We start from the raw sequence: 12,792 nt of genomic DNA on the forward strand, positions 1-12,792 counted from the left end.
CTTTTGCTGCATTAAGAGTTACTGAACAAGATGTCCTCCTCGCACACAAAGAGCCTGTAATGTGTTGTCAACAAACCAGGAAGGGACTTGTCCAGGACAATCATGCTCACATAATATTAAAGACACTTTTCAATATGCATTAAGCCACTCATCTTCCCGCTGCCCGCCGAGTTTGAGTCAAAGCATTACTGATCCTATGTTTTTGGACCAGGGGAAAATATAATTTACTTTAGTAGTACCTGAATTTTACGGTTTGTGCCAAGCATTGGTCCATTCTCATTAAAATAAATAGCCTTCCCTCTCAAAAACCCAATTTTGAGCAGAGGCAAAGTGGATTAAAAGGAAGAGATAAATGAGAGTCCAAAGGTCTTTCAATATATCGAGAGAGGGAACCTCATTTTGACCAAAGAGGAGTCACCCTCACAGACAATGAACTTGCCCTCGACTGATGCAATGTCATGTCAACATCCATTTTAAGATTTCCAAAGTAAAGACCAAAATGACCCAAACTGCTTACCAGTCACTCACACACTGTAAACACAACAGTGTTAATTAGGGCAGTGGTTCCCAAACTGTGTGCCGCGGCACACTGGTGTGCCGTGAGGCAAGTCCAAGTGTGCCGTGGGATTTTGTGACAACCATAGCCTACTGCAATATAGTATACAACTATACAAAAATAATTATTTTAATTTACTATATACTACTTTGAATGCACTCATTCCATAATACAGTGTCAAACTCTTTATCTAAAAACTATTTAAAAAATCCTCAAAGAGGATCCCACATTTCGCTGTTCGCGCAGTTGCGCAGGTGGGAATTTAATTTAGACTGTGACACATCAAAGGCAGTAGGTCAACACAACATTAAAACATAAACAAGAGGGAAAATGGAGCGCTTTCTCGTGCGGAGCAAACCACCAACCACCAGTGCAGAGACTGCCGAGTCCGACAACCCACCGAAAGAAAAGAGGAAAAAAACTGTCAGCCGACAGTATCATGAAAGTTACCTGTCTTATGGCTTCAGTTGGACCGGGGATGTCAACATTCCTCAGCCGGAGTGCGTCCTCTGTCGGGAGAAGTTAGCTAATGCTAATATGGTTCCAAGCAAGCTGAAGAGGCACTTGGAAACCAAACATCCCTTCCACGCTGAGAGAAACCTGGCCTATTTCAAAAGAGCGCGGGATCTGAACCAGAGGCAGCAAGACCGTTTGTTGGATTGCGTGAAAGTGTCTGAAAAGGCAATGGAGGCTAGTTACATGCTAGCGGAGCTTATTGCAAAGCAAAAGAAGCCTCACACAATAGCGGAGACACTCATCCTCCCTGCTTGCAAAATAATTGCAGGTGTCATGCTGGGTCCAGATGCCGCAAATGAGCTATCCAAGGTGCCGGCATCTGATAACACAATCAAAAGAAGAATAGATGACATGTCAGAAGACATTGAACAACATTTAACAGAGAAACTGCAGGCGAGCGGCAGATTTTCTCTTCAAATAGATGAATCGACCGACATAAGTGGGGCTGCCCAGCTCCTGGCAAACGTCAGGTATGTTGACGGTGACTCTATTAAAGAGACTTTTTTCTTCTGTAAAGAAATGGCAAGCCATACAACGGGAGAAGAAATATTCAAGGTAACTGATAACTACTTAAAAGAAAACAATCTGTGCTGGAGTATGTGCGTCAGTCTGTGCACGGATGGTGCGGCATGCATGACGGGGAGAGTGAGAGGCTTTATTGCAAAGGTAAAAGCACAAAATCCACAGATAGTGACCAACCACTGCATTTTGCACCGAGAGGCATTAGTTGCCAAAACCATGCCCCCGGAGTTGACTGAGGTGCTGAATCAGGCTGTGCAGATGGTGAATTACATCAAATCAAGGCCCCTGAAATCTCGCCTTTTCTCCCAGCTGTGCGCTGAGATGGGAGCCGACCACCAAAGCCTGATCCTCCACACAGAGGTACGATGGCTGTCTCGGGGGAAAGTCTTATCCCGTTTTTACGAGCTTCGGGAAGAGCTTTTGGAATTTTCACGTGAACACGCTGTCCCACATAAGGACAGGCTCGCGGATGAGAGCTGGTGCGCCAGGCTGGCTTACCTTGCAGACATATTTGGGCATCTCAACGAGTTAAACGCAAAGCTTCAGGGCAGGAATGAAAACATTTTATCATCCACAGACAAGATTCGGGGCTTTATGGGCAAACTGACCCTGTGGCGCGAGGCTTTGGAACAGGGCTCCATGAACATGTTCCCGCTGGCATCAGCTGCGCCACAGGCAGCCAGTGAGCGCGCTATATATGCCGAACACCTTCAGACCTTAAAAGAGAGGTTTGAGCGCTATTTTCCACGTGTGGCGGACATCGAGGACAATGACTGGATCCGAGACCCATTCAACCAGGAGTCCGAGTCCTCAACCGAGAAGCTCACTATGAAGGAGAGAGAGGAGAGCGCAGAGCTCCGTGCGGACCGCACGCTGAAACTGAAATTTAGTGAGCTCACACTCGATCAGTTTTGGTTGGTTTGTGCATCAGAATATCCAACCATCTCCCACCACGCTATCGACCAACTTCTTCATTTCCCCACCACCTACCTGTGTGAGTTGGCGTTCTCCACTCTTGTTTACATGAAGAACAAGACCAGGTCACGGCTCTCTGTTGAGCAGGACTTGCGAGTGGCCCTCTCCTCCGTGCCACCAAGGATTAAAAAAATCTGTGCGCCCCGACAGGCACATGTGTCCCACTGATTTGTTAGTAGGCAGAATATTTACAAAAAAAGCCTGATTCTAAATGTTACAGTTATAATTTGTGGGTCAGATTCAGGACCATGCAGCTTTCTCATGGACAGTTCTCTGCTGAATTTCTGTTTCCTTTGCCTCACCTGTCTGGTTGAAATGGGTGTGTTTGATTAAGCCCAATTTGATAAAGTTTAAATATTTTTGTGAAGTATTTTGTTAATAAATATTTCATGAGTAGAATAGTTGTCTTTGTCACATCTTGTTTGAAATAATTATAAACTTAACAGATAAACAGATGATATTAGTGATAACACGTGTTATAAGGCTATTTTGCACAATAGGTGTGCCTTGAAATTTTTATTTGTCCTTTGGTGTGCCTTGGGCACAAAAAGTTTGGGAACCACTGAATTAGGGGGCCAAGCCCGAGTAGGGCTGGGACCGCGTTTTGCAGAGCAACGCGGTTCCCAAGCCCAAGCCCTGCGGGGCAGGGAACCCTATTGTTCTTGTAGAGATTATTAGGGGGCCAAGCCCGAGTAGGGCTGGGACCGCGTTTTGCAGAGCAACGCGGTTCCCAAGCCCTGCGGGGCAGGGAACCCTATTGTTCTTGTAGGGATTATTATTAGGGGGCCAAGCCCGAGTAGGGCTGGGACCGCGTTTTGCAGAGCAACGCGGTTCCCAAGCCCTGCGGGGCAGGGAACCCTATTGTTTTTGTTGGGCCTTTTATTATTATTCTTTGGACTTACGTAAAACTGGTGCTGCAGCCCAAACCGTAAAGGGTTGGGACATGCCACTTGCAGGGCTTATCCAGGTCCATGCCTGGTACGCAGACAAAAAAATTCAGACATGCCGGCCACTAGGTGGCGCTACAACAAAGGAAAAGGCGTTTTGGGCTATAACTTCCGCACCGAAAGTCCGACAGTCAAAAACTTTATATCCTCAGATGCCCACAAGTCAGCTGCATCTTTTGAGATAGGCCACGCCCATTTGCGTATATATATATTTTTCGCTATATCGCAAAAACTGTGTCAGTTACCAAAACATACTCCTCCTACAGTTCTCGCCCGATTTGGACGAAACCAAAAGCATTATGCTCTACTGACTGCCACAAGCAAAAGTTGGTCAAATAATCTTTCTACGACCATCGGAAGACCAAACGGTAGCGCTTTAAAGATTTGCGAAAATCCCTTAAAAAAAAAAAAAAAAGGGATTTTCTTGAAACTCAAGGGAGACTATCATGGGGCATACCTGAGTCTATGGCAAAAATATGGGCAAGAAATTCCTATGTGGGCCGGACTTATTAAAAAAAATAGTTTTTCAATTTTTTTGCCTGTTTTCGCCATTTTCTAAGTCTTTCGGCGGGAAAATGGGAAAATTCAAAAAAGTGTCTTTACAATGGAGAGTTTGACAATTTGATTTTGCTATAACTCCCCAACCGAACATCGCACATTCAAAAACTTGACATCCACTTGTTTGGTACATTGAGCTGCATCTTTCTATCTAACGTAGTTTTGCGAATGTCATCCATAGGGGGCGCCAAAACCACAAAAAGCAAAGAAAACGCGTTTGGGGCTATAACTCCCACACCGAACATCGCACATTCAAAAACTTTACATCTCCGGATTCCGTGCAGCGAGGGGCCGGCGCCGCGGACGACGGCGCCCGATCCCGAGTCGCGTGGGAGGCTTGGCCCCCGTTCACAACTGCTTGCAGTTCTAGTTAGGGGGCCAAGCCCGAGTAGGGCTGGGACCGCGTTTTGCAGAGCAACGCGGTTCCCAAGCCCTGCGGGGCAGGGAACCCTATTGTTCTTGTAGGGATTATGCTTATTATTATTTGGCGTCGTCTAGAACTGGTGCTGCAGGCCAAACCGTAAAGGGTTGGGACATGCCACTTGCAGGGCTCATCCAGGTCCGTGCCTGGTACGCAGACAAAAAAATTCAGACATCCCGGCCACTAGGTGGCGCTACAACAAAGGAAAAGGCGTTTTGGGCTATAACTTCCGCACCGAAAGTCCGACAGTCAAAAACTTTATATCCACAGATGCCCACAAGTCAGCTGCATCTTTTGAGATAGGCCACGCCCATTTGCGTATATATACATTTTTCGCCACATCGCAAAAACTGTTTCAGTCACCAAAACATACTCCTCCTACAGTTTTCGCCCGATTTGGACGAAACCAAAAGCATTATGCCCTCCTAACTCCCACGAGCAATAGTTGGTCAATTAGTTTTTCTACGACCATCGGAAGACCAAACGGTAGCGCTTTAAAAATTTGCGAAAATCCGTAAAAAAAAAAAAAAAGAGGGATTTTCTTGAAACTCAAGGGAGACTATCATGGGGCATACTTGAGTCTATCGAAGAAATATGGGCAAGAAATTCCTTTGTGGGCCGGACTTATTAAAAAAAAGAGTTTTTCAATTTTTTTGCCTGTTTTCGCCATTTCCTAAGTCTTTAGGCGGGAAAATGGGAAAATTCAAAAAAGTGTCTTTACAATGGAGAGGTTGAGAATTTGATTTTGCTATAACTCCCCAACCAAACATCGCACATTCAAAAACTTGACATCCACTTGTTCGGTACATTGAGCCGCATCTTTCTATCCAACGTAATTTTGCGAATGTCATCCATAGGGGGTGCCAAAACCACAAAAAGCAAAGAAAACGCGTTTGGGGCTATAACTTCCACACCGAACATCCCACAGTCAAACACTTTATATCCACAGATGCCCACAAGTCAGCTGCATCTTTTGAGATAGGCCACGCCCATTTGCATATGGGATTTTCTTTCGCTACATCGCAAAAACTGTGTCAGTCACCAAAACACACTCCTCCTACAGTTTTTGTCCGATTTCGACGAAACCAAAAGCATTATGCTCTACCGACTACCACGAGCAAATGTTGTGGAAATAATTTTTCTACGACCATTGGAAGACCAAACGGTAGCGCTTTGAAGATTTGCACATTAGCTACCTTTTACCAAACTGCTCCTAAATCCAAAACGATTTATCCTATTAACACCAAACTTCACACATGTGTTTGTCCTATGGTTCTCAGGCTGGTTCTACTTTTTCCTTAAATTGCTCCAAAAGGGGGCGCCAAAAACACACTTGAGCATCTTTCTCTGCCATTATTTTTGCCTTTTGGTCTATAACTCCCACACCGAACATCGCACATTCAAAAACTTTACATCTCCGGATTCCGTGAAGCGAGGGGCCGGCGCCGCGGACGACGACGCCCGATCCCGAGTCGCGTGGGAGGCTTGGCCCCCGTTCACAACTGCTTGCAGTTCTAGTTCCTATTATTATTATTTTTCTCCGCGTAAAAGTGGTGCTGCAGCCCAAACCGTAAAGGGTTGGGACATGCCACTTCCAGGGCATATTCAGGTCCGTACCCCGTACGCAGACAAAAAAATTCAGACATCCCGGCCAGTAGGTGGCGCTACAACAAAGGAAAAGGCGTTTTGGGCTATAACTTCCGCACCGAAAGTCCGACAGTCAAAAACTTTATATCCACAGATGCCCACAAGTCAGCTGCATCTTTTGAGATAGGCCACGCCCATTTGCGATAGGATAAATTTTTTGCTACGTCGCAAAAACTGTGTCAGTCACCAAAACATACTCCTCCTACAGTTTTTGCCCGATTTGGACGAAACCAAAAGCATTATGCTTTACCAACTCCCACGAGCAAAAGTGGGTCAAATAGTTTTTCTACGACCATTGGAAGACCAAACGGTAGCGCTTTAAAGATTCGCGAAAATTCCTTAAAAAAAAAAAAAAAGGGGATTTTCTTGAAACTGAAGGGAGACTATCATGGGGCATACCTGAGCCTATGGCGAAAATATGGGCAAGAAATTCCTATGTGGGCCGGACTTATTAAAAAAAAGAATTTTTCAATTTTTTTGCCTGTTTTCGCCATTTTCTAAGTCTTTAGGCGGGAAAATGGGAAAATTCAAAAAAGTCTCTTTACAATGGAGAGGTTGACAATTTGATTTTGCTATAACTCCCCAACCGAACATCGCACATTCAAAAACTTGACATCCACTTGTTTGGTACATTGAGCTGCATCTTTCTATCTAACGTAGTTTTGCGAATGCCATCCATAGGGGGCGCCAAAACCAGAAAAAGTAAAGAAAACGCGTTTGGGGCTATAACTCCCACACCGAACATCGCACATTCAAAAACTTTACATCTCCGGATTCCGTGAAGCGAGGGGCCGGCGCCGCGGACGACAACGCCCGATCCCGAGTCGCGTGGGAGGCTTGGCCCCCGTTCACAACTGCTTGCAGTTCTAGTTCCTATTATTATTATTCTCCGCGAGAAAGTGGTGCTGCAGCCCAAACCGTAAATGGTTGGGACATGCCACTTGCATGGCGTATCCAGGTCCATCCAAGGAACGCAGACAAAAAAATTCAGACATCCCGGCCACTAGGTGGCGCTACAACAAAGGAAAACTCGTTTTGGGCTATAACTTCTGCACCGAAAGTCCGACAGTCGAAAACTTCACATCCACAGATGCCCACAAGTCAGTTGCATCTTTTGAGATAGGCCACGCCCATTTGCGTATATATACATTTTTCGCTACATCGTAAAAACTGTATCGGTCACCAACACATACTCCTCCTACAGTTTTTGCCCAATTTGGACGAAACCAAAAGCATTATGCTCTACTGACTCCCACGAGCAAAAGTTGGTCAAATAATTTTTCTACGACCATCGGAAGACCAAATGGTAGCGCTTTAAAGATTCGCGCAAATCCGTAAAAAAAAAAAAAAAAAAAAGGGATTTTCTTGAAACTCAAGGGAGACTATCATGGGGCATACCTGAGCCTATGGCAAAAATATGGGCAAGAAATTCAGATGTGGGCCGGACTTAATAAAAAAAAGAGTTTTTCAATTTTTTTGCCTGTTTTCGCCATTTTCTAAGTCTTTAGGCGGGAAAATGGGAAAATTCAAAAAAGTGTCTTTACAATGGAGAGGTTGACAATTTGATTTTGCTATAACTCCCCAACCGAACATCGCACATTCAAAAACTTGACATCCACTTGTTCGGTACATTGAGCCGCATCTTTCTATCTCACGTAATTTTGCGAATGTCATCCATAGGGGGCGCCAAAACCACAAAAGGCAAAGAAAACGCGTTTGGGGCTATAACTTCCACACCGAACATCCCACAGTCAAACACTTTATATCCACAGATGCCCACAAGTCAGCTGCATCTTTTGAGATAGGCCACGCCCATTTGCATATGGGATTTTCTTTCGCTACATCGCAAAAACTGTGTCAGTCACCAAAACACACTCCTCCTACAGTTTTTGTCCGATTTCGACAAAACCAAAAGCATTATGCTCTACCGACTCCCACGAGCAAATGTTGTGTAAAGAATTTTTCTACGACCATCGGAAGACCAAACGGTAGCGCTTTAAAGATTTGCCTATTAGCTACCTTTTACCAAACTGCTTTTAAATCCAAAACGATTTATCCTATTAACACCAAACTTCACACATGTGTTTGTCCTATGGTTCTCAGGCTGGTTCTACTTTTTCCTTAAATTGCTCCAAAAGGGGGCGCCAAAAACACACTTGAGCATCTTTCTCTGCCATTATTTTTGCCTTTTGGTCTATAACTCCCAAACCAAACATCCCACATTTAAAAACTTTACATCCCCGGATTCCGTGAAGCGAGGGGCCGGCGCCGCGGACGACGACGCCCGATCCCGAGTCGCGTGGGAGGCTTGGCCCCCGTTCACAACTGCTTGCAGTTCTAGTTCAAATAGATTCACAGGGGCATTCTATCAATCAATGTCTATGTTTCTATCTCTGCTACATGTCAAATCTTTCTATCTCAAGGTCCTGTAAAACAATTCCAATGAAGCTTCACTTGTGTCCGTATATTTGCTTGAATGATATGGTGCTGGTTAAAGTCACTGGAAGGATATTTGGCCCAATCAAAAAAAAAAAAAAGTGACATATCCAAATCTAGAAACCAAATGCAAAAATAAAATAAAATAAAATTTTTATAAAATAAAAAATTAATGCCAGCCCATTATGAACAAAGCTCACCAATGCAATCTTTGTGCCATTGTCATCCATGGTGGATCTCCAAGGCCATCCAGAAAACTTGTCCAGAACCACAGTAGACATTATACAGTACAACTGTTTTCACATGCTGTGCAAGGACTCTGTGAGAGCTAAATCAACGTTGACATGTAAAAAATCAGTAGGGTGCACCTTTAAATCTTAAACAATCAACCTTCTCTTTGCCATGTCGAGACTGCCATCAAATAAATGTGCCAGATGCCGTTTTTCAAACTTCCCATGAGCAAGGGATTACAATCGCATAAAAAGGTGTGCGGCGCCTCACCTTCCCTATTGCGTTTGAATAAGTAAGTTATTCAATTCAAAAGCCCCACAACGGATTGCTCGCATCCCATGGTGGTGCATAAATTGCTGGCTGATAGAATTTTAATGACTTGTTTATAGTGGAGGGCAAGCGATGGATTCACTGGAGGAGGTGGGTGATGTGAGGACAGGCTCTTGTGTCAACCCCTCTCCTGGAGACACCGTGCTCTGTGCCAATGAGTGGCTCCTTCAAGAGGAACCTCGTCTCGCTGTGTCACTCCGCAGGGATGAATTAATTACTCCGAACTGCCACTCACACAACGAGAAAGAAACACGCGCGCACACACACACACACACACACACACACACACACACACACACACACACACACACACACACACACACACACACACACACACACACACACACACACACACACACACACACACACACACACACACACACACACACACACACACACACACACACACACACACACACACACACACACACACACACACACACCCTCTTCTGCTTTTCTTTGCCATGATCGGTATCCAAACTGACTGTCTCGCTTGTAATTCACAAGTGAGCCACTCTTGCAATCAGTTAAAGTTGCTTATTAAAGCTGGAGTCAGCGATTCTGGAGACTGCTTGTTGTCAACACTTCTTTTTGTCAAAATCTGTGAATATCTCCTCACGGGGCCACTACCTGTCCGTACTATGTGTGCCCTGAAAAAGTATACAGTGTTAAAATACAGCCTAGGCGCTGTAAACGGGGTATGTTGCTGCCTGATCGCTAGGAAATATTCACCGATTTTGAACAAGCATTCTTCAGACTGGCTGACTGACTCCCCCTTTAAGTTGGAGGTCACTTGATGAAGAGCAGTAAAATATGACTCAGCTGTATTCGCTGGCTTGGCACGCACAAGGACAATCAAACCACTGGCATCATCAATGAAGCACAAACCTCTGCCGCATCACTGTATTCACCATTAGTGACACATGCAACCTGCATCAGGGGAACATTTCGAACCAAATACCAGTGAAAGTACCGTCATCAACTATTAAAAGTATTACGCACAGCACCAGCACACACACACACACACACACACACACACACACACACACACACACACACACACACACACACACACACACACACTAGTAAGGGCTTACCAGCTGTCTGATGCCAGCTCCAGTAAGGACTGAGTCCTGTCAGAAGCACACTGTAGACACCACATGTTGCCTTCTGAGTCCCTACACCACCAGAGCCATCAGCACCTAGCTCTCTGGAACTCCATCCCCGCTGGGCTAAATCTAAAGCTTTGGTAGCCTAACCGCACAGCTCCACTCATGGGATACCTCTGTTGCCTCTGGTCTCACTTCCAGAGCCTTCATGAGGAGGGGCGTCAAGCAGGAAGAGGGAGGGAATTCCTCCAGAGGAAACTGGGTCGTGTGGCAGCAGATCAGGAGGGTCTTAAGACAGGAAGGGGCAACAAGTCAGAAGTATATGGGAGAGAGAAAGAGCCAGCCCTGGGGACGATAGCATCAGTCATGGGGCTAATAATAGCAAGAGAATCTGGATGGGAAGAATGAAGCCATTGGGGGAAACCCCTGGATAAACCATTAGAGCTGCTGCTTGACTTTAGCACAGCTGTCCTCAACATTTAAAGGAATAGTTCAAATTTTTATTTTAGCTGGTTGCTTCAGTCTTGGCGACAGAAACCATTCATATTATTGTGTGAGCATTTTGTAACAAGAAATGGGCAAAGGTCACTTATCACTAGTTAGCTTAGCTAATTTCTTGGGTGTAAACAGGACGTATCTTCCAACAAACAAAGCAGAGCGAGCAACAGCTGCAAGGCCAGTGGATCTGCTGTGCTATCCTTTAAACAACCAACCAAGTTAATAGGGAATGTTTGACTCACGTCCCCCTCCCGTCCCTGAGCTGATGTTTAGGGTGACCCCCCCCCCCCGCACACACACACACACAAACACTCCTATTCCCCTGTCTCAGCCCAAAACGTGTGCAGTAAGGGGGCCTATCCATTTCCGTGTAATGACATCATTACCCAAACAACGGGCGTGTATCGAGTGGACCAAAGATGTTATCAAGCCAGCAACAGTGAACAAGGCAACCGTGCATGTGTAAAGCACCGTGATGATGCAGTTAATAGATTGAGTTTGGGGAGGGATCCGCTATGCCTTTAAGGGGCCTCGCGATGTCGTCTGAATCCGCACTGTTAACTGCTGTAAGATCTTCACTTCAGACATGCAACAAGAAGACAAACATCACTTAAAGCCTCTTTATAATGTCAAAATATTATTACAGTTCACATAATGAGTGAGAATGAAGAGGAATATGGTGCAGAATGGTCTCTCTTATGGCCCGTTATACAGAGCATAATCAAAAGGAGCAAAATATCTCCCATATGGCCAAGGTTCATGTAAAGTGTAGCAAGGAGAAATATTGAGAATGCAGAGTTCATTATAAAAAAGGGAGATATAGGATGATATCTACTAGGACAAAATGTGGACAAAAATTCCCTGACCCACCCATTCCGGAAGTAGAACTCTGGGAGATCTCGACTTGTGCCAGAAAAATATGAGTGATGCATGAAAGGTGAAATTGCTATTAAGACTTGATAGCTGGCCCAATCAATGAGTTCAGGTGAAAGTAGGACCTCATTTTAAACACCAAAACCAGCCCCAGCACTACCTAAAGCCAGCCAGCATGCTTTCCATGTGCATTTATCCCCACTGTGAAGCTTAAGGTAAAGCTGCAGCAGTTAACACCCACTACATCTGTTTGAATGCAGAGAGGATATACATAGTTGCAAACAGCTGCCTTTTATGAGGCCTTGGGTTATTTTTGTCCTTTGTGTCTCTCGTCTCTTATCTTGACAGCGAATAGCCAGACCGTACACTATAGTTGGAAGGGATGTGATGCATTTTTTAAGCCACAGATGAGTTTGAGTCTGCGCCATTTGCTGAAGGGGCTCGTAGACTCAGTGACATACTTTAAATGAATTCAAGGTGTGGTAGTCCCATCACGCTGATAAAATAAAATAGAAGTTGAAATTGGGAGCTCTAGGTGGCTCCAAAATGGTAAAGGAAAAGTTAACCGTTAGAAATCATTATAGTTGTTTCATTGGCGTACTGTATCACCTCAGTTAAAACCTACATTCATTTCTGGCGGATGGGCCGTTGGGTACGGGGCGGGCACTTGACACAATAAGTGACCATCTACATATTGGTTTCACCTCCATTCCTCACCAAAGTCAATGTTGCCATGGCACCTGTCAAAGTATTCTGATGGTATATGTACTTATTTGTTGGAAAAATGAAAGGTTCAGTATGCGGAATGGTCAGTTTAGCTAACTTCCTGTCAGTGACTGCAGTTAGCAGTTGCTTTCAGTCCATTCATGTCAATGGGTCAATGACTAGTCTATAGCAGTGTGCATTGTCATCTCCAAAAGTGTATTTTCTCATGCAACCACATTAACAGTTAGCAAGCAGTCACAACAGCACTCCAGGGCCCTAGCTTCAAGCAATCAAAATATCAAACCAAGAGATTACAGAGCAGTGGTTACCAGCCTTTTTGTCGTGCTAACTCAAGTACCTCACCAACATTTGATTGAACCATTAACACACTACTCACTTAGCTATTTAACTGTTTATTCATTACCCTTAGCTTAACATCTGTATCAACAACTTTACATCAGGTTCCAC

The 12,792-nt window shown here is 44.8% G+C and overlaps 1 protein-coding gene across 1 annotated transcript; it reads left to right on the plus strand.

Annotated features, from left to right (window-relative positions):
* Window positions 1–886: 886 nt before the first annotated feature.
* LOC307249795 (zinc finger BED domain-containing protein 5-like) lies at window positions 887–2,737 on the plus strand (the record flags this gene model as incomplete). Its single annotated transcript, XM_080026647.1, has 1 exon — window positions 887–2,737. The coding sequence occupies one exon, from the start codon at window positions 887–889 to the stop codon at window positions 2,735–2,737; it is 1,851 nt and encodes a 616-aa protein (XP_079882773.1).
* Between the last annotated feature and the right edge of the window lie 10,055 nt (window positions 2,738–12,792).

The sequence above is a fragment of the Ammodytes marinus genome, assembly GCF_949987685.1.
Source record: "Ammodytes marinus genome assembly, chromosome: 4".
NCBI lineage: Eukaryota > Metazoa > Chordata > Actinopteri > Uranoscopiformes > Ammodytidae > Ammodytes > Ammodytes marinus.